At 62.5% G+C, this 25,207-nt stretch overlaps 1 protein-coding gene across 2 annotated transcripts; it reads left to right on the forward strand.

The window, feature by feature from the left end:
• Positions 1-23,394, forward strand: HTRA3 (HtrA serine peptidase 3). 2 transcript variants are annotated; one of them, XM_079153798.1, is made up of 9 exons: positions 1-490; positions 7,038-7,137; positions 9,636-9,858; positions 11,854-12,048; positions 12,644-12,676; positions 13,397-13,511; positions 19,968-20,016; positions 21,399-21,494; positions 22,291-23,394. In XM_079153798.1, the coding sequence occupies exons 1-9, from the start codon at positions 106-108 to the stop codon at positions 22,454-22,456; spliced, it is 1,362 nt and encodes a 453-aa protein (XP_079009924.1). In that variant the 5' UTR covers positions 1-105; the 3' UTR covers positions 22,457-23,394. The 2 variants fall into 2 exon arrangements, with proteins under 2 accessions (XP_079009924.1, XP_079009925.1); XM_079153799.1 differs by lacking the exons at positions 19,968-20,016; positions 21,399-21,494; positions 22,291-23,394 and adding an exon at positions 14,785-15,420.
• The last annotated feature ends 1,813 nt before the right edge of the window (positions 23,395-25,207 follow it).

The raw sequence follows: 25,207 nt of genomic DNA on the forward strand, positions 1-25,207 counted from the left end.
CGCAGACTCGCCGAGGGAGCGGCCCTGCGACCGCGCCATGCCCCAGCGCTCCGGGCACGCGCCCGCCTGAGCCGCCCTCGCTGTGCCCTCGCCGCAGCCCTCGCCATGCACACGCGCGCGCTGCTCCTGGCCTCGCTGGCCGCGCTGGCGCTGGCCCGGGAGCCCCCTGCCGCGCCGTGTCCCGCGCGCTGCGACGTGTCGCGCTGCCCGAGCCCGCGCTGCCCGGGCGGCTACGTGCCCGACCTCTGCAATTGCTGCCTGGTGTGCGCGGCCAGCGAGGGCGAGCCCTGCGGGCGGCCCCTGGACTCGCCGTGCGGGGAGAGCCTGGAGTGCGCGCGCGGCGTGTGCCGCTGCCGCTGGTCGCACGCCGTGTGCGGCACCGACGGGCGCACCTACGCCAACGTGTGCGCGCTGCAGGCGGCCAGCCGCCGGGCGCTGCAGCTCTCCGGGTCGCCCGTGCGCCAGCTGCAGAAGGGCGCCTGCCCCTCGGGTAAGCCTGCGCGGTGGGAGGGCGGAGGCCGGGAACGGAGGCCGGAGGGACCCGGCGCAGGCCCGCGCCCTGCGCCCCAGCCCTTTAGAAGCTGTCCGACTGCCTTTGACCTTCCAGAAGGAAGGAGACACTGAGGTCCAGGAAGCAAACGGCTGCCGCTAGGCCACACAATGAGTCAAAGTGAAACCAGACCCCTGGACCCCGCTCATGGGCCGGGCTCCCAGCTTCTGGCCTGGCACATTGACCTTCCTGGCTCCACATGCAGGACTCTGCCAGGGCACCCACTGTGGGCAGTCTGTCCTGGTCTTCGGTCTCCAGTCTCCGTGCCTTGGAGGGCAACACCGGCACTATCTTCTGCTGGTGGCTTCCTGCTTGTCTCCAGCTGGCTGTTTGGGAACCTGAGGTGTGGGCTCCCTGGGGAGAGGAGTCCCCTGAGTCCCCCAAACAGCATCTTCCGGCTTGCAATCGGTGCTTCTCACCGCGCCCCCCAGATGGCCCTGAGCGTGAGGAAGGTGCTAGAAAACCCTGCCGTCCAGGCTCTGCTCTTGGTGGGAGGGGTGCTTGCTGGTGGCGATGAGTGGGGGCCCTGGTCACAGCCTGCAGCCGGCCCAGCAGAGACGGGGTGCGGCTGGGACATGGTCTAAGGTCCCTGGAACACCCGCGAGGCCTGTGGAGGGCCTTGTGGGCCAGATCTGGAGGAGGAGGACCAGCCTTGCAGGCGCAGGGGTTCTGGAAGGAGGGACCTGCAGGAACACACTCCTGGTTCCGCTGTGCGAGGTGACCCTGCGGGGTGGGGCAGATGGCTCAGAGCAGCTGGTGTGGAAGCCTGGGGTTGACACCAGAGGCTGGACAGGACCAAGTGGCCGACAGGGTCAGGCCACTGTCTGAGACCTCATCCCGAAGGCAGGAGCTCCCCAGGTTGTGTCCGGCACTCTGAAAATGAGGGTCTGGTAGCCCTGAAAGATGGAGATGGCACCCTCCCGGCTCGGGTCTGCGGGGTGGAGCAGAACCTGCAGTAAGGAGCCCCGCCCTGCGCGAGCCGGGGTTCCCACGAGCGCTGGGGGCGCCACCGCGCAGGGCGGACCCCTCCACAAACACCAGGTCTGGGAACCGCTTTGGGAAGCAGTGGGACTCTGGATCGTGTGGGAGAACCTTGAAGGGTCTGGCAGGGCGCGGCCTTGCCGGGTTTGTGGTGGTGCAGCCAGGTGGCCGAGGCTGGGTCGCTGGCCAAGGCCGGGTCGCTGGCCGAGGACAGGCTGTCTCCCTGTTCTGGAGGCTGGAGTCCCACATGGAGGCACCCGGGTGTCTGGTGGGGCTGTGTGCCCTGCGGGTCCACACGGGCTAGGCAGAGGGCCAGCTGCTGGCAGTGGGGAGGTGACCAGAGCGCCAGGCTCCCCGCTAAGGGCCTCAGCCCTCTGTGTGGGCCCTCGTGACTGACCTCGCACTGGGACGTTGAGCCTCAGTACCGGATCTGGAGAAGGGGGTCACACACAGCGAGCTGGCAGAGGGCGTGGCTGGGAGTGCGTTTCGGCTGCCCAGGACATGGAGCGTGGGGCGGGCACTGTGGCTCCAAGATGGTCCTGCAGCTGAGAAGGTCCCCTGCTCCTCGAGGCCCCCCACCCAGCAGGCTTGGCTCCGGGTTCCTCCTGGACCTCGCTGTCCAGGGGCAAAGGCCCGGGGCCTGTGGGCGAGGGTTTGGAGGGGCCCGGGGCCGGGGGGCTGGCGGAGGTTGGCCTTGGGAGCACCCCTGCTGCTGGGTCCACTCTCATGAGGCTCCTGCCGTGTGCTGGCTGGCCCTGGGCCAGTGATGGGGCTTGGCACAGACCACCGGGGACACGTGCTGGCTGCTCGGGACGGCAGGAGGCTGTGGGTGTGGGGTCTTGGCAGACTGGCTGGCCCAGAGCCCCTCACCGAGCCCGTCCCTTGCTCCCTGTGAGTGGGGTGCCGGCGCACCCGAGGACACCTCCCGGGGCTCCGTGTGCCCGCCGATGTCGGGAGAGCAACTCCTCACTCAGCCCCACGGCCGTGGCCCAGGCCCTGGTGGTCTCCCGCGCGTCCTGCTGCCAGCATCCGCTCAGTCCTGGGCGTCAGGAGGGCTCCCGAAGAGGGGCCCGAGCCGAGCCGCTGAGTGGCCACTCCCTGAAAGGGGCCGGTGGGCCCAGGGCCGCAGAGCCAGGGAGACCGGGCAGCGGGGCCAGAGGGCCAGGATCGGCTTCCCTCTGCCCCAGAGGCCCCGCGTCTGGGCCCGTGTGCCAGGCTTGGGCGTCTGAGTCACATCTTTGGGCATTTGCATCACGAACTTCAATCGTTATTTTTGCAGTCCTGGGGACTGAACCCGGGCGCTTACCACCCAGCTGCTTCCCCAGTCTCTTGATTTCTTGGTTGAGGCAGGTTCTCGCTAAGTTGCCGAGGCTGGCCTCAAAACTGGGATCCTCCTTCCTCAGCCCCCGAGTCGCTGGGGCTACGGGTGTGTGCCCCCACGCCCGGCCGTCATGGCCCTTTAGGAGGAGAGACCCACAAGCCACGTGAGCCGTCCTCGAGTGGAGGGACAGATGTGCCCCGAGCTTGGCCCCCGCCCGTCCACTTGGTCCCCCCAGCTGGCCCCGCACCGTGAGGAAGGGCACTCTGGCATGGCTGGGTGTGAGCCGAAAGCGCACTCAGACCTTGGCCGGGGTCCCCGGAGCAGCGGGAGCGTGGCCAGGACGTGCACGTGCCAGGCTGGTCCGGCTCTGCTCGGTGCCTCTGCTGCCTGCACCCACTGGGGACTTCTCTGCAGGGCACTGGGGACCAGGCGTCTGGTCCACCTGCTGCCACCGTCCCTCAGCCACAATCTCCCGTCCTGTGCATTTCCTGTGCAGTGTCCACCGCCAGGAGCGTCCTAGTCTTTGTCCCTCAGGCCCGGCCAGCAGTGCCCCCGTGGGGCTCAGCCTCACAGGCCTGTGAACACTCTCTGCCCTCTGGGCCCAGCAGCACCGAGTCTCTCCAGGTGCTGTCCTCTTGACTGTCCCCAAGGCCTGGGCCCCTGAGCCTGGGCTGGCCTGGCCCACAGCAGTGAGCAGGGAGGGCATGCGTGAGGGAATGTTCTGGAAGCAGCTGAGTCCCAGGGCCCTGGTGGCCTCCACCCACCCTCCATGGGCCCGACGTTGAAGCCCCAGGAGCCTGCGGGGTCTGTTGGGCACCGGGCCGGATCCCTGTGTTTCTCCGTCTCGGCTGCTCCAAGTGAGTCCAGCCCCACCCCTCCCAGGACATCAGCGGATGCTGCGTCTGTGACCTCAGGCCAGGTCCTGCCTAGGCACGCAGGGCAGGGAGGGCAGCAGCCCTGACCTGGGCCAGGGGCCCCAGCTGCCCTGCACTGCGCAGCTCCTGGAGGTGTGACCTCGTTGACTGCGGGCAGGAGCCGCCAGTCGCTGTGAGGCAAGGAGACCGCTCAGAGAGCAGGGGACCCGCCCAAGGCGCGCAGCCAGCCCCTGAACTCCTGACCTCCCCTCTGCTGGTCCTTGGCTGATGTGATGGGGGTCCAGCCTCCAGGAGAGGCCTGCCCTGGCCTGTCCTTGGCTTGGGCCAGCCTGGCTCCTCTAGCCGTGAGATTCCACGCGAGCCACCCTGTGAGGCACACCTTCTGACTCCCTCCTTCAAGCTTCTCTGCTTTGTCTGAGAGGGGGCCTTGCTAAGTTGCTGCGGCCGACCTTGAACTTGCTGCCTTTTCACCTTAGCTCTGGGTGGCTGGCTGGCACCTCACCCAGACCCTCCTTCGTGTTTCACATGCTCTTTGCCTCTTGACAAATCATGTGACTGTCCAGCGACCCAGGGAAGGAGAGTGCCGCAGTCATACCAATTCACAGATGAGGAAGTGGAGGTGTGAAGAGCGTGGGAGGCTGTGGTGTCTCGCCATGGGAGTGGCACCCCTAAGCAGCCAGACGCAGGGACCTGGGTCTCTGTCCTGGTTGTGTCTCCTAGGAGCTAGAGCGTTAATGCACACAGCTGTGCACTGCACAGCTCCCCGGGAAGCAGGCCACACTCATTGTCTTTAATGGTCCCAGAACTGTGTAGTGCACAACCTGTTCAGCAGTGCAAGGCAGTCCTGCACAGTGTCTTGCTCATTCACTGTCCCACTCCAGGCCTTAGTTTCCCCCTCTATTCCTGGCAGTTTTGACTGGAACCAGCACAAAATCCTCAGCTGAGGGTCTGCCACTGTCCCTCAGTGCTCCTGGAAGCCCTGTCAGGAGGGAATGTTGGAGGTGGAGCCCTGAGACCCGGCTTCTCTCCCTGGTGGCTCTTTTCCCAGCCTGCCCTGGTCCCGGCTGTGCTCCTTCCTCTCCTGGGAGGCTCAGGAGACACCTGGCCTTGGTGGCTTTGCTCTGTCTGGTTCTTCCCGGCCAAAACTTCAGGCAGGGCCTTTTGTAGATTCCAGTTTAGTTTATTTTTTGAAAAAAACAAAAACAAAACAAAACAAAAAAAAACCTAACAGCTGAGTGGGTTGAGGCGAGTTGGCTTCAGAACTTTGGCTCCAGGAAGGCGTGGGGGTGGGGTTGTCAGAAACCCCAAATAAACAGAGCCTCTTCCAGCCGGCTCCTCAGGGAGGCGCGGCTCCCTCCCACTGACTCATCCTGACGCATCTGTGTGGGGCCGGCTTAAAGGGCCAGGACCAGCGGGCCCCGAGGGTCTCCAGGCCCGCGTCCTCCGTGAGTGGTCTGTTCCCAGCCTGTTTCCTGGGCCATCCTGTGATGGGGTGTCCGAGTGCCTCTCCCCAACACAGCCTGCTGGGCACGGAGGGCACAAGGTGCCCTGGAGTGCCTGGTCAGGCGCCTCCATGGTTGGCCATCTTGTAGGAGAGCAGATTCTGGCCTGGGTGGCAGGTCTGGCTTCCTTCTTCCTTGACGGGGTCCAGGAAGGGAACCCAAGAACCTGGGGACAGGAGGAGGACCCACAGGCCTGTCGCCTGCTGTGCGGAGGGTCAGCGATCTCCTGGGGACATGCGCCTGGGCCACCCCAGTGGCGATGTGGTCTGGAGACCTGCTACCCTGAGGGCACTGGGCCCCAGGGCCACCACACTGACCCGCGGGCTCGATCCGTGAGGAGCCCATGGGGCTGGCATCTCCCCGCTGGCCTTGGCCACCCCCAACCGGTGGCTTTGGTTCAGGCTGGCTGGTGGGGCCGGCATCCGCTAGCTGGTGGAGAGGCAGGATTCCGGGAGGGGAGACCCCTTTGCTCCGACACCAGAGCTGAGCCAGCCTGGAGGCCCGGCCTCTGGGGTGCCTTGGCTGGGGGTACCAGGGCGGCCCGCAGCCCGCCGCACGTCCGGACGAGGGGTTTGCCTTACAGAGCCTCCGTTTCCTCACCTTTAGAGCAGAGGCAAGGGCTCCTGCCGGCAGCCAGCCTGGACAGCCGGGGACAGTGAGTGGGCTGTGGGTGGGGACGGCGCCTCCCCACAGTGTCTGTGGGGCGGGGACCGCAGGCGGGCACCCCACTCTGAGCCACGGTCAGTGGGAGGCCTGCCACCCTTGGACAGTCCAGAAAGCTAGATCTCCCCTGGGCCTGCTGCTCCCCTCTTCCCAGAGACCCCGAGGCGTCTCACTGCATCTGCACTTTCTGGGCCGGCCCTAGCTGACGTGGCCAGGTGGCCCCCAGGGCGGCGGGCCTCACCGTCTGCAAGCCGCCTTCACACCCTGTCCCGCAGGCCCGGCACCTTCAGGCCGATGTCTCAAAGACGAGGTCAAGGCCCAGGGGGTGATGCCCTGCCGAAGCCACAGAGCAGGAAGCGCCCGGGCCCAGCACGGCACAGGCGTCCACGACTCCAGCCGGGTGCGGCCCTGCCTGCAGCTCAGGTGCAGGTGGCAGGGACCTGGAGGTCTGGATGGGGCCAGTGCAGGAGACCAAAGGCAGTGGCCTTGCGCCCACCCCACCACGCCTCCGGCCTGTGGTCCTGGGGCGGCCGGCAGCCCGCTGCTGAGGGCAGCAGAAACCTGAGCTCGGAAGATCCGGGAGGTTCATGAACTGCCTGGCAACGGGACTGGGCTGCAGCCAAGTGAGATGAGGACACAGGCCTTGTTCACTCAGGACTCAGTGGCCATCAGCCCAGACAGGGCCAGCCTGGGGCCAGGTGGGGGCAGCTTAGAGGGGACCACCCAGGGGTCTCTGCTGTACTGCCCTGGCCCCAGGCTTAGAGGACCTGCCGAAGCCTGCAAGGAGGTGGAACTGTGGTGTCCTGACAGATGCTGCTGTCCTATCTCGAGGAAGGCACAGGGTGCTGACCCCAGCGTCAATGCTGTGTGACCCGGGCAATTGTCTTTACCTCTCTGAGCCTCCTGGCTAGCCCAGCAGGTCCAGGAAGGCAATCTGAGGATGCTCAGCTTGCAGAAGCCTTCCTTGTCTGTCCTCAGGGTGAGGGGCCCCCTTCTTGCGTAGTGGATGTCACCGCACTGTTTGTCCCTCAGACTCTGCTCACACACAGGCTGGCCCTGAACAGGGGGGCCTCTGCTCCCTGGGCCAGGCGGGGCTGCCGGGAGCCACCGGCCTCCCTGACGACCTGCTGCCTCTGCCAGTGCAGGTCTCCACCAGCTGACCAGCCCGCGGTACAAGTTCAACTTCATCGCCGACGTGGTGGAGAAGATCGCGCCCGCGGTGGTCCACATCGAGCTCTTCCTGAGGTGCGTGGAGCGCTGCCGCACCCCGGGGCTTCCCATACCCCCTGAGTCCCTTCTGTCCGCTGCAAACTCCATTCCAGCAGGCAGGGCGTAGTGGCAGCGGGTGTCAGGTGGTAAGGGCGGCCACAGGAAGCTGGCCTGGCAGGAGCCCCAAGGGAGCTGGCCGAGTGGCCCTGTGGGGACAGCCTGGCTTCAACCCAGGAGCTGGGCGGCAGGCAGGGTGGTGGGGGCAGGAGTGAGAGGGAGGGAGCCGGTGGGGAGGGATCCCTGCGCCCGGAAGCAGGGCCCACGGGGCCCGCGTGGACGGAGGGAGCCTCGCCCTGCCCACACCCCACCCAGCTGCCCTGCCTGCAGAGCACTGGCAGAGCTTCCAACCCAGTCCCGGGGTCTCTTCCCAATTGACTGAGAGGCCCCGGAAGGAAGACGGTCACACTTCTCTCGAGTTCAGTGCTCCTTGCCCGACGACCCCGTGGCCCTGGTGAGGCCCTGGTGAGGCCCTGGTGAGGCCTGGGTGAAGCCCGGGAGTCCGGCGGGAGCCCTGCCGTCCTGATAGGGATCAGAGGAGCCAGGCTGCTGGCTCATCGGTCTGACCTGGGAGTGGGCGCAGGTGCCTGGCGCCGCGCCCTCCCGCCCCCAGCCATCCTGGGTCGCAGCCTGGGTGGCTGTTCAGGGTCTTCTCCAGAGCTCCCTGTGGTGTCCAGGTGTCCAAAGTTCAGTGCAGCACTGGTGGTGACCACCTCCTAGAGGAGGGAGACAGATGCTCATAACTCGTGCACATGGCACCAGGTGACCCACACTGGGGAACAGTCACAGGTCCACGGTGCCCCAGGCATCTTCCCGTGAGACCCGTTTCTGGAGATGGAAGCTGAGGCTTGAGACCCAGCTGAGGCTGACCCGGGCTCCTGATCCCAGAGCAGAGCCTGTCCCTTTGCAGAGGCTGACCCCTGGCTGCCCTTCCCTTGGGGCCCTGAGACGTGTCATTGAGGAAATTACAACTGGGTGCACTCAGTGGCGCGTCACCAGCCCTCTGGTGGCTTGGACAGCCATAACATCCCTCTGGAAGGCCGGGGGCACTGGGCCCTAAGCCACTAATCACTGACTGCTGCGTGGCCCAGGTGCATGGCAGCACGGGTCCCTCCTTGGCCTTGGAGGCAGTGAGCTGACTGGACCTGGTGACCCGGGCCCTGGTCTGGGCACAGTGGAGACCACAGGCTCCCTCCGCCCTCTCTGCCAACCTCACGTGCCAGGCGCCGTGGCTGTGTGGTGCTTCGGAGGTGATGCAGCAGCAGGGTGGGGACTGTCCCCGCTGAGTGGACAGGTGCCAGGCTCCACACACGGTGGAGCAGCCGGACAGACTCCTCTCTGCCGGTCACTGTGTGCCGAGCCCAGGCAGGGCCTCAGTTTCCCCTCCTTGAAAGTGCAGACCCCAGAGTGTGTACTGTATTATTTTCCTGGGATTCTAATGGAAGTCTCACCGGGGCTGAGCAACGGGAAGGGTTGGCTCACAGCTCTGGAGGACGGAAGCCCAACCTCAGGGTGCCACCAGCCGGACCCTTCTGGGGCTGCAGAGAGCCTGCTCCAGGCCTCTCTCCTCCCTAGTGGGCAGCAGCCTGTGGTGTCCTGGGCTGTGCTGTGTTGTCCAGTCTGCCCATGACCCATGCCCCGGTGCCCCTGTGCCCAAACGCCCCTGGATTTAGGGCCCACCTTGCCCCAGTGTGGCCCCATCCTGATTCAGCACATCTGCAAAGGCCCTGTCCGCGGGAGGTCACAGGTGCTGTGCTAACACTTGTGACACCTGCCGTGAGGGTGCAGGGCCTGGCCCCTACCTTGGAGGGGGGCCAGGCGGCCTTGGCTGTTGCCCTAGGTGCTGGTTCTGCCCCATGCGGAGGCCGTGGTGCCCTGAGGTGTGCAGACACCCCCTGGGCCTTTCCCTTCTTACCTGGTTCCAGGCCCCACAAGGGCCCTTCTCCGGGCTCCTGTCTGCGTAGCAGCCCCAGGGACGGTACCAGGCCTGGGACCCCCGGCCTGGAGAAGGCCCCAGAGGCCTCTGCCTTCAGCCTCCCTCCCCTCCTGGTGGGGCGCGGCTGCAATGCAGACAGCCTGTTTCCCAGACGGGGCAACCGAGGCTGGGGGAGCTTGGGTGCCCTGCCTGAGGGCTGCAGGTGACAGCGGGGACTGGCAATTAGACCTGCCTGGTCTGTCCGGCTCCAGTTGCCCGTGTTGGGTAGATGGTGTCCCTGCGGGTCGGCGCAGGCCTGACCCTCCACAGGCACGGTGTCTTCCTGCAGCAAATTGCAGGCCGGAGCTGACCATCCCCACCTCACGGCTGTGAGGCAGGTCCAGCTTCAGCGATGGCCAGGGTGTGGCTCACAAGTGGCAGGCCTTCAAACCCAGGCCTTGGGACTCCGAGCCTGCTCTCACCATGCTGGCTCTGCTCCGGCCTGCGAGACCCCCCAGGCCCAGGAGGCCCTCTTGAGCGCCGCCTGTGCTTCTGGCTGCAGACACCCTCTGTTTGGCCGCAACGTGCCCCTCTCCAGTGGCTCGGGCTTCATCGTGTCCGAGGCGGGTCTGATCGTCACCAACGCCCACGTGGTGTCCAGCACCAGCACCGCCTCAGGCCGGCAGCAGCTCAAGGTGCAGCTGCAGAACGGAGACTCCTACGAGGCCACCATCAAGGACATTGACAAGAAGTCTGACATCGCCACCATCAAGATCCACCCCAAGGTGAGCGCGAGGGACGGCAGGGGTGGCACCGCCGCGGCCTCTTACAGCCTCCAGGCCTCCTGGGTGCGCTGGCGCAACGTTCCCACGGGACAGCGGGCGAACGGAGTCCTGGAGGCCACCGGCAATCTGCACGGGTCACTGGTCAGGTCGAGGCTGGAGTCTGGGTCTCGAGCCCTGCACTGCCCCACACCCCAGGTGCAGGACGGAGCAAGACTGCCTGAGTGGAGGCTCCTTGCGGGCCCGCCCAGGCCCGCCCCTGGGGACACACTGGCCCCCTTGGGGACAGGCACGCCCACGGCACCCGCACCCTCCTCTGGCTGCCCAAGCACAACTGCATGGCTGGTGCTGGGCACAGCCTGCACTTGCCCAGTTCTCAGGACAGCTCTGGAAGGCAGGCCATCCTTCCGCCCTTACCTGGAATTTGAGATGGGGAAACTGAGGCCAGGGGAGGGCAGGTAACTCCCAGGACCGTGGTCAAGTGTGGCGGGTCAGCCTGGGCCTCCTGTGCTTGCTCACCCTGCCCAGCGTATCGTCACGCTGCTCGGGTGGGTCTTGGGGTTACCCGTGGCCTCCCCATGTCAGGCAGTCACTAAGCCTCGGGGTTAGGGCTGCACACGGAACTTCCCGGGTGCCCAGTTGGGGCCTGGCCCCTCCCCTGGGCACAGGGGGACAGCATTCATGGCCAGCCAAAGCAGGGTGGGCAGGGGTTGCACAAGTTCCACACCTGGGTGCCCTCAGCCTAGCTGCTGGGTCTGGGGGCACCACCTCCTGTAAAGACAGGGACACTGAGGGTGACGGGAGCGGGCTCGAGGACAGCAGCCAGTTCTCCTGTGCAGTGCCCGGTGGGACTGGCTCTGGGGGCCCGTGGTCTCTCTGCTGTCACGGTGCTGCTGTGCTGAGCTCGAGGGGGCCGAGGCCGCGCCGGGTGTGGTGTGCCCCAGCAGAACCTGGCTTGCAAAACAGCAGCAGGAGAGTGAGGCCTGGGGACCCCAGCTCCGGGCCCCAGCTCAAGGCCCAGCTGGGGAGGGGAGAGCCAGACCAGGTGCCCGCCGGGCCGCTCCTGGTTTGCCGGCACTACCTCAGGGGCCGGTCAGCGCCGCATCCCCACAGGGGCAGAGCAGACGCCCTGGCTGACTCCTGTGCCCGAGGCGCTGCCAGGGTGAGTGAGACCCGGAACCTGGGCCCCTGGCCAGCACCTCCTGCGCGTCCCCAGTGCGAGTGCCCCCGAGCCCCCGGGCTGCCTGGGGCGTCAGATCCAGCTGTGGATCCTGCTCCCTCCAGAGCGAGGCCCATGGCCCTCCCCAGCTTCCCCGCGGTGCCTCCTGGGTTCCCCATGCAAACCAGAGCCTGGGAATCGGCATGGATGCAATGACAGAGCCGCCTGGCTTTTGCCGAAGTCACCTGCCCTGAGTGTGCACCTTGGCACTTTCTCACCGGCACCTGAGGGCCCCCTGCACTCCCGAGTGCAGAGCAGATTGGACCCGGCCCCTCCCCAAGCTCCCAGCCCAGTTCAGGTCAGTTGAGGCTCCGCTGGTCCCCGTGAAGCTACAAGAGGGCCGCTCGGTGGGGCTGGCGTGCATGGCTGCGTCGGCTCGCCGCTCCAGGCCTCGGTTTCCCTGGCATGCAGCAGGAGGTGGGGGCGCTGCCGAGGGTCCCCCGCGACGGCTCTGAGCCCTCGGCTGGCACCTCAGAGCTCCTCACCACACCACCTGGCTGGCGGGCCTGCAGCTGCTTCCAGATCTCCAGAGGGACCTGTGACCCGTAAGCCAGGAGGCTCAGGACCTCAGAGGCTGCCCAGCTGGGCCCTCTGTGCCCTGGACCCCAGCCTGGGTCTGGCGCTGTCCTGGCCCCTGTCCACGCTGGGGCCTGCCTCGGCCTCCTGGGGCGCTACCCTATAAGCTGCCCCTGGCCTGCCGGGAACCCCTGGCCAGGATCTCAGCTCAGGTCACCTTACCCTCGCTCTCTATGTCCTTCCTTTTCTCCCTACGCCCGCAGAAAAAGCTCCCTGTGCTGCTGCTGGGTCACTCAGCAGACCTGCGGCCTGGTGAGTTCGTGGTGGCCATTGGCAGTCCCTTCGCTCTGCAGAACACGGTGACAACAGGCATCGTCAGCACCGCCCAGCGGGATGGCAAGGAGCTGGGCCTCCGGGACTCAGACATGGACTACATCCAGACGGACGCCATCATCAACGTGAGTCTTAGAGAGGGGAGACCAGCCAGGGCGCCAGGGTGGACCTCGAGGTCGCCTCTGACCAGGCTTCTCCTGTCCCCAGAGCCGATTTCCGCTCTTGACGTGTTGCTAGAAAGGTCTCTTTTTCCTGAATGCATGCTAGCCTGTGGCTTCTACCCAGGCACGCTGGCCTGGGAGTTCAAGCCCTAGTAGTCCTTCAGAGATGGGGAGGCCTGGCCACGACCCCAAACTGCCTTCGCCCTGCCCTGGTCAGCATTGCGTTCTGCTCTTTTGGGGTCATCGCCCTTCCTGCGTTCACAAAGCTCCGCCCAGACAGCTCAGCACACGCCCCCACATCGGCCTTGACTCCCTGTGCAGGAACCATTAGTCTCCATTGGGACCCCCGGGCCTGGCCAGCAGGGCGGAAGAAGGTGCCCCAGACACCAAAGCAGGTGCTTGCCAGAGAGTGCGCCTGTGGCCTCCACCTTCCTGTCTGTGAGGCCGGCTCAGGCTGCCGTGCAAGCCGAGCTGCTGTGTCTGCGCTGGCAGAGCAGAGCCGGCAGAGGAGCCCTTGGGGCGTGGGGCAGAGCTAACACCCTGTTTCCTCCCCCTGCAGTACGGGAACTCCGGGGGACCCCTGGTGAACCTGGTAAGTGTGCCCTAGGTCCCGAGCCTCTGGTTTTCTGGGACTTTGCTCATGTGGGGGACATAGCCTCAAGGCAGGGACAGGACCCACAGTAGGGCCCCAGAACCTGCATCCTAACAGTCAGGAGCACGGCCAGACCAGAGGTCCAGGAGGAGGTGGCTGCCTAAGGTCTGCAGCAGCCACCAGGAGTGACCTGCCCAGGAGCAGCAGCTAGTGGAGGTGGGCGGGAGACAGCCTGCCCACCTGCCCTCCCGGGGCCTCCTGTCCTCAGGGTTATATCAAGGTGCATTCCACACCGCAGCCAGTGCGCAGGTCCATGGGGCGGACCGGGCTGCGGGGAGGGCACCTTCTCGAGTAAGGTCCCCGTGGCTGGGGCAGATGTCCTGCAGGAGGCAGCAGCCTCGGGCAGGGAGCGGCTCGGAGACAGGGACGCCGTGGGGCTCCTGAAGGAAGGGAGCAGGCCCTCGCCGCCCTCCCTCTCAGCCATTGGCTGCGGGCTGGGTCCTGGGCCCCACTTCCCAGGGAGGGGTGGAGCAGGAGAAGGGGTCTCTGGAAGTAGCGGAAGGGGGCTGCTGACCCAGACGTGACCCAAGAGCAACCCTTCGAGACAGTTGGGGCGGCTCCAGGAGGGCCACCTCTGGAGGGGAGGCTGGGCACCATGCTCTGGGGCAGCAGTCTGCTTGGTCTCCCTCCCGTGACCACCTGTTGTGACGGCCCTGCCAGGATGGTGAGGTCATCGGCATCAACACGCTCAAGGTCGCAGCCGGCATCTCTTTCGCCATCCCCTCCGACCGCATCGCGCGCTTCCTTTCGGAGTCCCAAGGCAAGCCCATCAAAGGTAAGAGCCCTCGGGACGGGTGGGCCCGGCCAGAGACACCGCAGTGGGTGCTGGCAGAGCAATGCTCCCAGCCAGGCTGGGCCCCCCACCCTCCACAAAGCCAGGAGACCCCAGGACCCTCGTGGCCTCTCTCAGTTCCTACCCCAGTCACTTCCTGCCCTCCAGACCATGCTCTGTGGCTCAGGAGCTGTGATCTCGTTTTCTTCATCCGCTTGGACTTTCTGGGTTCCTCTTGTCCGGGCTGTTCATTGGTTGTCACAGTTTGGTGCTTTCTTCCTCGTATCTACCAACCCACCCATCCATCCATCCACCCATCCATCCATCTACCCATCCACCCATTCGTCCATCCATCCACACATCTACCCATCCACCCATCTACCCACCCATCCATCAGTCCACCCACCGATCATCCACCTATCCACCCAGCCACCCATCCACCCATCTGCCCACCCATCCATGCATCTACCCACTCACTCACCCACTCACCCACCCACCCATCCACCCATCTGCCCATCCATCCTTTCTTCTTTCCTTCTTCCTTTCATTTACCCACTGTATTCTATTCATCTCTCCATCTGTCCATCTCTCCTTTGTCTGTCCATCCATCCATTTGCCCACCCACCCGTCCCTCCTTCTCTCCCTTCCTCCATGCCACCCTCCATCCATCCACGCACCCGCCTGATCCACGCACTCGTCCATCTACCCACCTACCTACTCGCTCATCCATCCATCCTTCTATCCCTCACTAGTCTATCCATCCATTCATCTCCCCATCCACCCTTACGTCCATGTTCCCATCCATTTTCCCATTCACCTGTCTCTTCCTGTCCCTTCCTTCCACCTGTCCAGTCATCCATTCATTGCTAAGTACTTCTTTCATTTGTGGGCCACGAAGACCTCTTGGTGGGGTGTCTCTATTCCAGGGGAGTAGAGCACAAGACCCTCATCCTTGGAAGGCACCCACCAGCCAGCTTCCGTCTTCTCACCCCCATCCGAACAGGGATGCCCAGTCCACCCTTCCCACTCCTACGGGGCCATGAGCACCCCACTGGGAAAGGTCTTGCCATGGCTCAAGGTGGCTGTCCAAGTGAGAGCCTGTCAGTTGCCTTTAGTTGGTGACTGGGCCACCTTCCTGGGGGACACTCCTGACCTGGATCCTTTCCTGGTGGCCTCCACCTTGCACTTCTGGCCCGGGCAAGCTTCTCCATCTTTCACCTTCTGGTGGACATGCAGGCTTCACATTGCTTCCTGTCTCCTCCCTGCCCCTTGCCAGCACTCCACTGAGCAGGGGCCTTCCTCTGCTTGCCCCCACAATCCTGCCCGCCAAGCTCACGGACCCCATGCAGCTCGAGGACTGGTCAAGGAGGAGCTGCACTGGAGCCTGCATTCTGTTCCTCAGTGCCCTTAGGTGAAGACCGCCTGGGGCTGGGCAGAGCCTCTTTCCCAAGAAGCCAAGGCTCCTTCTCTTGGACAGTGGGGGTTACCTGGCCTCCCAAGCCTTTTCTTCGTGGCTGCCAGGCAGCTCAGAGCTAGGCCCAGGGCCGCACCCGTGTACCTTTGTGGTTTGGTCCTTCCTCCTTTGAGCCAGCCCTTCCAGTTTAACTCCTCAGCTCTCTGGGTGCCTTTGACCTTGGCCACCCTGGGGCTCAGGGGACTGTGCCTGTGCAGGCCAGTGTGATTACCTGTCTCGTTGAAGGAGGTGGTGGCCCCGCTCCCTCAAACCTCTCTTCCTCTCCTTCCTCGGATGAGGACCCCCAGCCTTGACTTTGCTTCTCTATCGCACAGGACCATCCTGGTCAGCATTGACCTCTCCTGGCCCCTGGGAAGCCTTCACCCCCACATATCTTAGCTGAGTAACAAATCTGTTGTTTTAAAATTCTTCTAGAGTTAGAGTTTGTTTTTCATTTTTTAAATAAAATTATCAAATGATGCAAACCCAGTTAAAGTTCTTTAAAATGATCAGTCTTTTTCATTAAGTCCAGGAGAGGTTGGGTGCGCTCGTGGTGTTGTCCAGGGGTGGGGACAAGAGGGTGCAGATGCCCGTGGGGGTTTTCAGGGTCAGAGTGACCACCACACTGTCCCAGGGGACAGGGCCTCCCTTGGCTGGGAGAGCTGAGGAGAGCGGTGGGGTTGGAACGAGGCAGGGAGGAGCAGGTAGACCTTGGAGAGGTCCCTCCTGAGCAGACCGGGGAGTGGGCAGCCTCCCTCCGAAGGCGGGAGTAGGAGGGAGGGCAGGGGCATGTCCAGGAGTGGTGACCCGGAGCTGGGCAGGTGCTCTTGCACCTCTGTTCCTTCTTCAGGGAGAGGGGGCAGCTAAGCCCAGGCCAGCCCCTCCTCCTGAGCTCCAGACAAGGTTCAGCTAAGCTTTGACTTTGTCCCACACGAGGCCAGGGCAGCCTGGGCAAATGTCCAGCTGCCTGTTCCTGGTCTTGCCCCGACACAGGCTGAAGGCCAAACCCTCAAAGACACTGCCCCTAAGGGCCAACAGGTGATGTGGTGTCTGAGAGATGGACCAGGAGAAAGGCAGGTGGCATCCCAGAGGTGGGCAGCCAGGTCCACCCGGGATCCCGGAGACCAGCAGGGGCCAGAGAGGAGGTCCTTGGAGCCGTGGGCCCCTGGGGCCAAGGACTCTGATGGAGCTCTGGGGCCTGGGGGTTTTGAGAGGGCAGCAGTGACTCAGAGGGGCCCTGGGCTGCGGGACGGAGGGCCCAAGGTGAGCCAAAGAGACGGTAGGGCTCTCGGTGCCCTGCCTGGGGTGGCAGCACACAGGGGGCCTTGGTGCCTGGGCTTCATGTACAGCTGAGGCAGCAGGCTTTGCAGAGAGGTGGAGTGTGGCTGGAATCTCGGGGGCTCGGAGGGGGCAGAGCCCTGGAGGGGCTGGGGGAGCAGCCTGTGCACGGGAGCCCTGGCGTGCAGCACGCCCACCGTGACCTGGGCTGTAGAGGCGGAACTCCCAGGGTGCCATGGGCCACTGCAGTTCCCTGCACAGGGCTCCTCTGCTCACCCCAGGTCTCCAGGGCCCCGTAAGTCCTGTTTGGTGCTCCAGCTTCGTACTCAGGTGCAGCCCGGAGCCAGCGAGGGGTGCTTAGGCAGGAGCCCGGCCAGGCCCTGGCTCCCCCGCCGCTCTCCAGTGGCTCCCGGAAGGCGCCTCGTTCACAGCATTCCACTAAAGGCAGTGGGAAGAGTTGGGGTCTCCACCGCACCCCTGGCCCTGCCCCTGTGTCTCTAGAGACCTGCCTTCACAGCTGGGCTGCTGGCCCTACTGCACGCCTACCCAGTGACCATCCCTGGCCTCCAAGGTGACCCCAGGCTGGGCTACTGGGAAGGTGTCCTTCACGTGCAAGGGATGAGGCCCTGCTCGCCAAGTGTGCGGGAGGCTGCAACCTCACCCGCTTTCCACGGGGCCTCAGGCTGCGGCAGGCCAGCCAGCATCCAGCGTCCCCGGAGGGAGCAGCTGGGGGTGCCCAGGTGTTGAGACCTGGGCTTGGCCAGTCCTCGTCCAGCTTCGTGGGCTTAGGCGCTACCTGGGAGTGATCCCCCAAAGTCACCTCCCCACCGGCCTCCCCGCAGCTGTGAGGTGGCTGCACGGCTGCTGTGGACATCCACCCACGGCAGTGTAGGAGACTCTGCGCCACCGCCCACCCACTAGCCACCTCCCCTCCGCGGAGGGCAGTCCCACCCTTCAGACCTCCCACCACCGTCCCTCCCGTCAGCAGGTCCTTGGGCCCTACCTGCCTGCAGGACACGTCGCACCTGGCCCTGGCCCTGCGGCACCTCCTTCACCTCTGGCCACCAGAGCGCTCACCTGGGCTGTCTCTGCGGCTGGGGGTCTTCAGAACGAAAGGCAGACTCTGCCTGAGACTGGGGGAGCCAGGGCCTCCAGACGCCCCTGCCACATGGCTCCTGGCCGTCCCTTCGTCATCTTTGGCGAAAGTGTCTGTTTAAATATTCTGCCCATTAAGCAAAACCCTCAGATTGCTTGTGCTCCTGTTAAGGGGTTGCGAGAATTTTCCTTCCCCTGGAGAGGAGCCCTGATAAATGAATGGCAGGTGTTTTCTGCTGGTCTGCCTTATCTTTTTCTCCTCTTACCAGTGTCTTTAAAGAGCAGAAAGTTGTCCATCTGGAGGGAGTCAGGCTTCTTTAGTAATAGGTCATGCATTTGGAGTTGATTCTAGGAATCTTTGCAACCCAAAGTCAGAATATTTTCTCCCAGAAGTTTTACTTTTGGAGGTTTCAGATTTAGGGCTACGGCACATTTCAAAAAAGAATTATAGAGTGCAAAAAATAGAGCAAGGGTTTTAGTTGTGCGTTTGCTTTGGATATTCCATTGTGCTACACCATTGGCTAGAGAGAGGACGCTCCTCTTCACACGCCATCGCAGCTTTGGCAGAAGCTAAGTACCTGCATGCTGCTCGGCTGCTTCACCTGTGCCGTCCCACCGGCTGGGCTCCTGTCCCTTGCGGCGAGTCCTGGAGTCAGGGGTGGACATCTTCCTCCCAGGCCGCTTTGGCTCCGCTAGGTCCTTTTCCTTCCCAAAATCTTTAGGCTAGCTTTCCAATCTCTGGCGATCCTGCTGCGTTGACGGGGTTGCGCTGGCCCTGTGGTTGAACTGGCATTCGAATGCTGATGCGTCCTGGGCCCCGAGGCCCCAGACTCCCTCTCTGTGATGTGCGTCTTCTTTTACTTTCTCAGCCATGTGTCATAGATCATAATGTTCGGGTCAGTCGCCAACGGTCTGTAACAAGAATATACACGTAAAATTGATGTTGGGTATTGGTCATCAGACAGGCTAGGTGGCTTCCTGATGGCCAGTCAGCTTTTTGTCACCAAGTGAAGCACCTGAGAAAATCAGAGCAGAGGAGGAGATTTATTGCGGGTCGATTTCAGAGTATTAGTCCACGGTCGGTTGGCGCCATCATTTCTGGGCCTGTGGTGAGGCGGGGCTGGGCAGGGGCTCAGGGTGAAGCAGCTGCTGGCCTCCCGTGTCTGGGGAGGAGGGTGAGGGGAGGGCCCTAGGACACGCCGCGCCAGGACCGTCTCATGAGTCCTTCCTCCCGTGGGGTCCCCTGCTACAGTCTCCACGCCTCCCAGGGTCCATTCGGATGTCTTGCCGGTGGACCAAGCCACTGAGGTCGAGCCCTCGAATCCAGTCCCCTCCCAGGAGCCCCACCTCTGGACACTGCCGCATTCAAACCAGGAGACTTGGGGCATTCCAGATCCAAGCCACAGCCCTGGTGCTAGTCAATTTTTTGATTCCACTTGATTTTTTACATGGATGGTTTTGCAGTCTAAATATGGACAGTCTAATTTCTTTATTTCCAATCTTAATGTCCTTTGTTTCTTTTTCTTGCCTGGTTAGAATTTCTGGTAAAATATTCCAGAGAAGTGGTGAGAGTGGACGTCCTGGTCCAGTTCCCCACCTTGGGGGCAAGACAGACGCTTCAGGACGTGCTGGCGTCAGGTTGCTGGGGATACCCTCTCCCAGCCTCCCGCTGTCTGTAGGACCCACAGCCAGCCTCTCTTGTTCTCGGTAGCGACAATTATGTCTTCTCTTTCTCACGGTCATGCTGGTTAAAGATTTATCGATCTTTTTGGTCCCAAAGAATCAGCTTTTGGTTTTCATTCATTTTCTCCATTGTTTCTATTTCACTCTACCTTTCTATTTATACTCTACCTTTACTATTCCTTTCCATGTGCTGGATTCCGGTCTCATTTGGCCTATTTTCCCAGTTTTTCGGGTGGACTCTGGTTCCTGACTTGAGACCATCCCTCTTTGTGATATACACACTTCAGTACTATTAATTTCCCTCTAAGAACTGCTTTATCCCTATAAGGTTTGATTTGTCACATTTTCATTTTTATGCAGTTGAAAATACTTTCTCATTTCCCTTTTGACTTCTTTAAAAGCATTTGAGAACTTTCTAGATATCTTTATATTATTGATTTCTAGTTTAAGTCCATTGTGGTCAGAAAACTTCTATGACATGAAAATGTAAATCAAATTGAGTCTCATTTGATGGTTCAGAATATGTTGATGTGTTTTCCGGGTCTATTCCGCCTGCCAGGATGCTGGCTGGAGCAGTGGGGGGTGGAGGTGCCACCTCTGTTGGGCCTGGTGCGTGGGCTCACTGGGCACTTCAGGTGATATTATTGTTTATGGGGTTGGGATAGGTTCAGTTCCAAGCCACAGCATTTGGGGATCAGCAATGCAGGGGTTGTCAGGAGAGCCCTTGGGGGCTCAGCAAGGAGAGCAGATGTTTGGAACTGATGAGTTGGTTGGAAGATGGTCGTGGACACAAAGCCACCAGGGGAGAGCCAGACTAGACCTGGGACATTTCCCAGCTCTGAGGAGTGGTTGAGAGGAGAGTGGCAGGTCTGTCTGTCCCCTGCTGGTGCCCTTGAGGTGGGCAGTAGATTTCAGCCGCTGTAACCCCATGCCACTGTGCTCATTTCCAGACTGGAAGAAGCGGTTCATCGGCTTACGGATGCGGACCATCACTCCCAGGTGAGCAATGGGGTGCCACCCTCTGCACCCCTTTCCTGCCGGCCTTGGTCCTGGCCTGGGGCTTCTGCTTGGACTCCTGTGCTGCTCCTTTTGGGGCTTGATTTAGAGGCCCCTTCTCAGAGAGCTTTCTGTATTCTTTCCTGGGGCTGCCACAACAGATCACCACCAAGTTGGTGGCTCGAAACAGCCAAGTGTGTTAGCTCACAGTTCTGGGGACCAGAAGTCTGCAGTCGGGGTCAGTGGGCCGTCTGAGGTGCTCAGGGAATAACTTTCCCGCTTCTTTCAGCTCCTGGTGACTCCAGGAGTCCTTGGCTGTGGCCGCATCAGGCCAGTTCCTCCGTCTGTCTCTGTAAGGCCTCCTCTCTGTGTGTCTGTCCAAATCTCCCTCCTGTTTCTCTTACAAAACCACTGGACTTGGGATTCACTTAACATCCTGGATGATGTCACCTCAGGATCCTCAACTACTTACATCTACAAAGATTCTATTTCCAAGCAAGGTCACACACTGGGGTTCTGGGTGCAAGAATTCAGGGAGATGCTATTCTACCTCACAAGGCCTTCCTCTTTGCAGAGCTGGGCTTCTCTCCAGCCGTGGCCCCACTGTGTAGCAGCTTCCTGTTTGTGGGCCCCCTCCCCACCTCCTTGACCGGGAGCCCCTGGGAGCGAGGACTGTGTTCCACGCATCTCTACTCTGCCCCTAATGGCAGGTCTACCGTGATGAGTGCCTGGAAGGACCCAGGGAGAGGGATGATCAGGGAGGGGCGGGTAGGCTTCAGGAGACAGGGTGTGCAGATCAGGTCCAAGGGCTTGAAGCAGGAGGACGTGGCGCCATCGAGGAGCGCTGACTTCACCCCCAGCCTACGTGGTCCTGAACGACCCTTCTTCCTGTTTCAGCAGTGTTAATTCAGGGGTTCGCTTGGAAGCAATCTGTAATCGAGGTCACCACACTACTGGACAGTTGAATGTGTTCTTCCTTTTCCTCTTTCATCCACCACCCTACCATCTGTCCAGTCTTCTCTGAGCATTCCGTGCCTGACCTGTCGACGTCTGTTCATCTCTCCTTTCTTCTCCCCACTTATCCTTCCTTCCTTCCATCCGTCCGTCCGTCCATCTGCCCACCACCCCCTTTCCTCCTTCCTCCCACGCATGCTCCCCTCCCCCACTGGCTCTTCCCTTCGCATTTCTCACCAGTCTTTGCTTTAAGTCTCTCTTGAGGAGCTGTATGCACCTCATGGGGAACACAGTGCTCAGGTGGCAGGACAGGGCAGTGTGGCGGCCCCCAGGAGGCTCCCTCTCTGGCCTGGGCAGTGGTGGGGCAGCTGCCTGCCAAGGAGCTGGTTCCAGGGCTCAGAAGAGGCTTCACAGCTGAGCTGTCCTTTCAGTTTGGTGGAAGAACTTAAGGCTGCCAACCCAGACTTCCCGCCGGTCAGCAGTGGAATCTATGTGCAGGAGGTTGTTCCAGATTCGCCTTCTCAGAGGTAGGCTCTGCCGGAGGAGGCAGGGAGGCTGGCCGGGAGGCGTGGGGTCACCTGGGCTGGGTGTCCTGTGCCGACCTCCTGTGGCCGTGAGCTTCCTGGCAAAGTGCTGTGGGAGGTGGATTTGGCCTCTCTAAGCCAAGGGAGGGCCGGAGAGATGAACTGTCCCTTGGAGCACTGGACATACCCGTTGGTGGACCAGAGTGACCTTCCTGTCCAGAAGCAGAGACTGAAGGGCTCCTGCCTGGCTCAGGCCTCCTTGAGCTTCACTGTCCCGGCCAGGGGCTGAGCTGGGTCTTCAGAGGCCACAGTCCTCCTGTGTGAACGACTCTGCCTACTCTGCTGCCCCGGGGGCTTTGTCAGGATCAGGTGAAATGAAGTTGTTTCCCTTGAAACCAAAAAGTGCTAGAGGCATCTGAAGCGCCCAGTGCTGCCGGCTGAGGTGGACCTTGGGCATGTGCTACGCCCAGGCCCACCTGACCAACCCCCAGGAAGGGGTCCAACGGGTCCTTCCCCTCCTCGGCCTCAGTCTCCCTGCGTGCTGTGGTGGGCTGGGTCAGAGCAGGGGTTGTGCACTGTGGTCCTGGGTGAAGACGGCCCAGGTGACCTTGAGGCTTGCGGATGGGGAAGCGGATTTCAGCACGCCATTGTTTTCTTTGGTGAAGGAACTTTGCCGTCTGCGTGTTGTTCTTTCTCACTGACATGGTTTTTGTTAAACTGCTGATTTAAAACCTCACCGTGTCCCTACCTGAGCCCAGGCCTCGTGAGGATGCTGACCCCATGTCTCTCCCTTTGGCAGAGGGGGAATCCAAGATGGCGATATCATCGTCAAAGTCAACGGGCGTCCCCTGGTGGACTCGAGTGAGCTGCAGGAGGCCGTCTTGAACGAGTCTCCCCTGCTGCTGGAGGTGCGGCGGGGGAACGAGGACCTCCTCTTCAGCATCGCGCCCGAGGTGGTGGTGTGAGGCAGGCCCCCTCTCTCCAGCGTCGAGCACCAGAGCCAGACCCTGCAGAGGGCAGGGCTATAGCCACCCCAGGACCAGGACGAAGGACCACCATGGTCCTCAGAGGGCCAGCAGCATCTCAGCGTCCAGAGGCACAGTCCCAGGCTGGGCCCAGCTGGGGGTTCGAATCTCAGCATTGAGACCAAATCACAGTGCCATGAGGGAAGTCCCATGTTCCCCTGGTGCACCTGCTCTTGAAGGTCACCTTCCAAGTTCTTGGGAGCCCATAAAACTCCTGCAGTTCCTGAAGTCTACCCTCTTCCTCTGCTTCCTGCCTCTGTGCCTGTCCATCCCTCTGTCTGAAATGTCCCCTGCTCCCACCCAGCCTCACCCGCTTCAGGCCCCAGCTCCCAAGTCCTTTCTCCCATGAACACCACCTTGATCCCTGCTGCCCAGTTTCCTTCTGCCACAGTGTCCCCCACAAGTATGACAGGGGCTGCCCGCCCCACCACCTAGAGTCCCCGGAGGGCAGGCTGTGCCCCTGACCCTTGGAGGAGTCAGGGGGTCTAATCAGGGCTTGGCCTGGAGCAGGTGCCAGTGAATGACCCTCTGCTGAGCCCAGCCCTGCACTGGCCACGAGGCTCACCCTTCCAGGAGGACAGGAAGCAGAGCATGATGGACACACTCAGCCTGCTGCCCGGAGAAGTTCAGCTCCCAGGGTGACCACGGGGCAGTGGGGGAGGCGCCGCCAGGGTGCACGGACTAAGCCGGTTTCGGCTCGCCCATGGAGCCCGGTGAGAGCCAGGCCGCGCATGGCCTCTTGGAAGCTGGCAGGCTCTGGGGCACCTCCTCGCACAGGTGTCTTGGGGCATTGGGAGCTTCGCTGTACAGTCGACCCCCAGAGTTGCTTGTACTGTATGTTTCTCTACTGTATGGGAATTAAAGTTTACAAGCTCGTAGCTGTCAGCGTGGGGCGTTTGGGACAGCCTACCTCCACTAGCCAGCTTTTCTTGGGTACCTGTGTCTGACACCTTCCTAGGCCTGGTCAGTGGTCTTTATGGTTTCCACAGCAGCTGAGGATCGGGACATACTGGTCCCCAGGACCCCTGGTTTTATAAAGGTGGCCTCGGGTCAGGCTACTGGGGACAAAGCCCAGCTCCTCCACTTACTTCCAGCCCCAGGTCTTGTGCAAGAGAAGCCCTCGCCCAGCCTTGGCTCCCTCCGGGCGGGAGAAATTCCCATGCCACCCGCCTCCTGGTTTCCACAGGAGCCAGGCCATTCCTGCCAGGCCCTTGGAAAGGCGCCTGACGTCCCCACGCCTTGCGGTGTGCACCTGGCGGGTGGCAGAGCACCCTGCCTCACTGCAACCCCTGGTACTGGGGAAACTGAGACAGCCCAGGGTGGCGGTGGCCGGGCACTGAGTCACGGAGGTGCCCAGGAGTTCTCAGGATGGCTCAGTGGGCAGCTGGGGCGCCAGGGCTGTGGCCATGCCCGTACTCTGGACCACTGAGCTCAGCAGGACCTGGGGCCTTCTGGCCCAACCCACTAGGAGGGGCAGGGTCTGGGCAGTTGTGTGGCCATAGCCAGCTTCTCCCTCCAGAGTGAGCTCTCAGAGCCTGTCGCTCCTCGGGGTCAATTTCAAATGACCCAGCCCAGGGCTGCTTAGCTGGCCCCAGGTGGCCCGGGCAGCCTTTGGCCCTGACCAGTGCCTTTTCAGGACTCCTGAGAGCTCCGGAGGCAGCCATCCCAGGCACTGGGGACTCTGGGTGGCTGGCCAGAGGGCACAGTGAGAGGGGAGCAGCGTACCCACCCAGCGCTTTCTGACAGGGACGCCCTGCGGTGCGGCCTCCCTCCCCAGCATTGACGCCCCCAGGCTCAGGTAGCCACAGCACCCCTTCACCCACACACACAGGCCATGCCAGCCCCTGCTGGGACTGAGGGCCAGGCAGAGACCCTGGCCAGACACCTCCCAACCCCTGAGTCTCCCCAGGCCGTGGTGTCCCCAGCCGCCCCGTCCCACCCACGTCCATCCCCACCTGGCCTCCAGCATTGCCACCTTCTCCTCCAGTGTGCCCAGCTGCCAGTGTCTCCTGGGAAAGTCAGAGCCAGGACCCAGAGTCCAGTTGAGCCCATGCCATGGGGCTGCCCCAGTGAACCTGCCTTGTCCCTCTGCTCCTGCCCAGGGTGAGCCCAACAGGCCCTTCACCATCCTGACCCCCAATCAAGACTAGTCTGCCCAGCTGCCGGCTCCTGCCTCTGTGACTGGGTCCTAGGCTCCCATGCACAGAGTGGGGTCCCTTGTTCCTGCACCTCTGGAGTGGGCTGAGCCAGAAGACCCCGGATCCAGGCCAGGCTGAGGAGGCACCTGGGGAGTCGGGGCAGGTCCAGGTCAAGGGACGTGGGTGCTGGGCTCAGGAGGAGGGTGAGTTGGCTAGGGGGTCTCCAGGACCATGAGCTTGTTGGTTTCCTGAGAGGCAGGCACCTAGAGGAGCGGGTAGGGGATAAGAGCCACAGCTGAGGGAGGCCAGGGAGGCCACAGTGCCCACTCCTGGTGTCCCCTGAATCTGAGGAGCTGTGGGTCCCCGTAACAGTTCCCAGAACCAGGGCACATTCCATGTGGCAGACAGAAGACCACCCCTTCTCAGACCTGTCCCTCCGGGAGGACAGACCCTGCCACCTGGCCATGTGGGTTAGGAAGCCAACTGACAGACAGTGACTCTCCTGGTCCTTCCGGTCCACCACTCGCTCTGCATGGGCCTCCTGCCAGAGACC

This window comes from Sciurus vulgaris (assembly GCF_902686455.1).
Source record: "Sciurus vulgaris genome assembly, chromosome: 9".
In the NCBI taxonomy this organism is placed as follows: domain Eukaryota; kingdom Metazoa; phylum Chordata; class Mammalia; order Rodentia; family Sciuridae; genus Sciurus; species Sciurus vulgaris.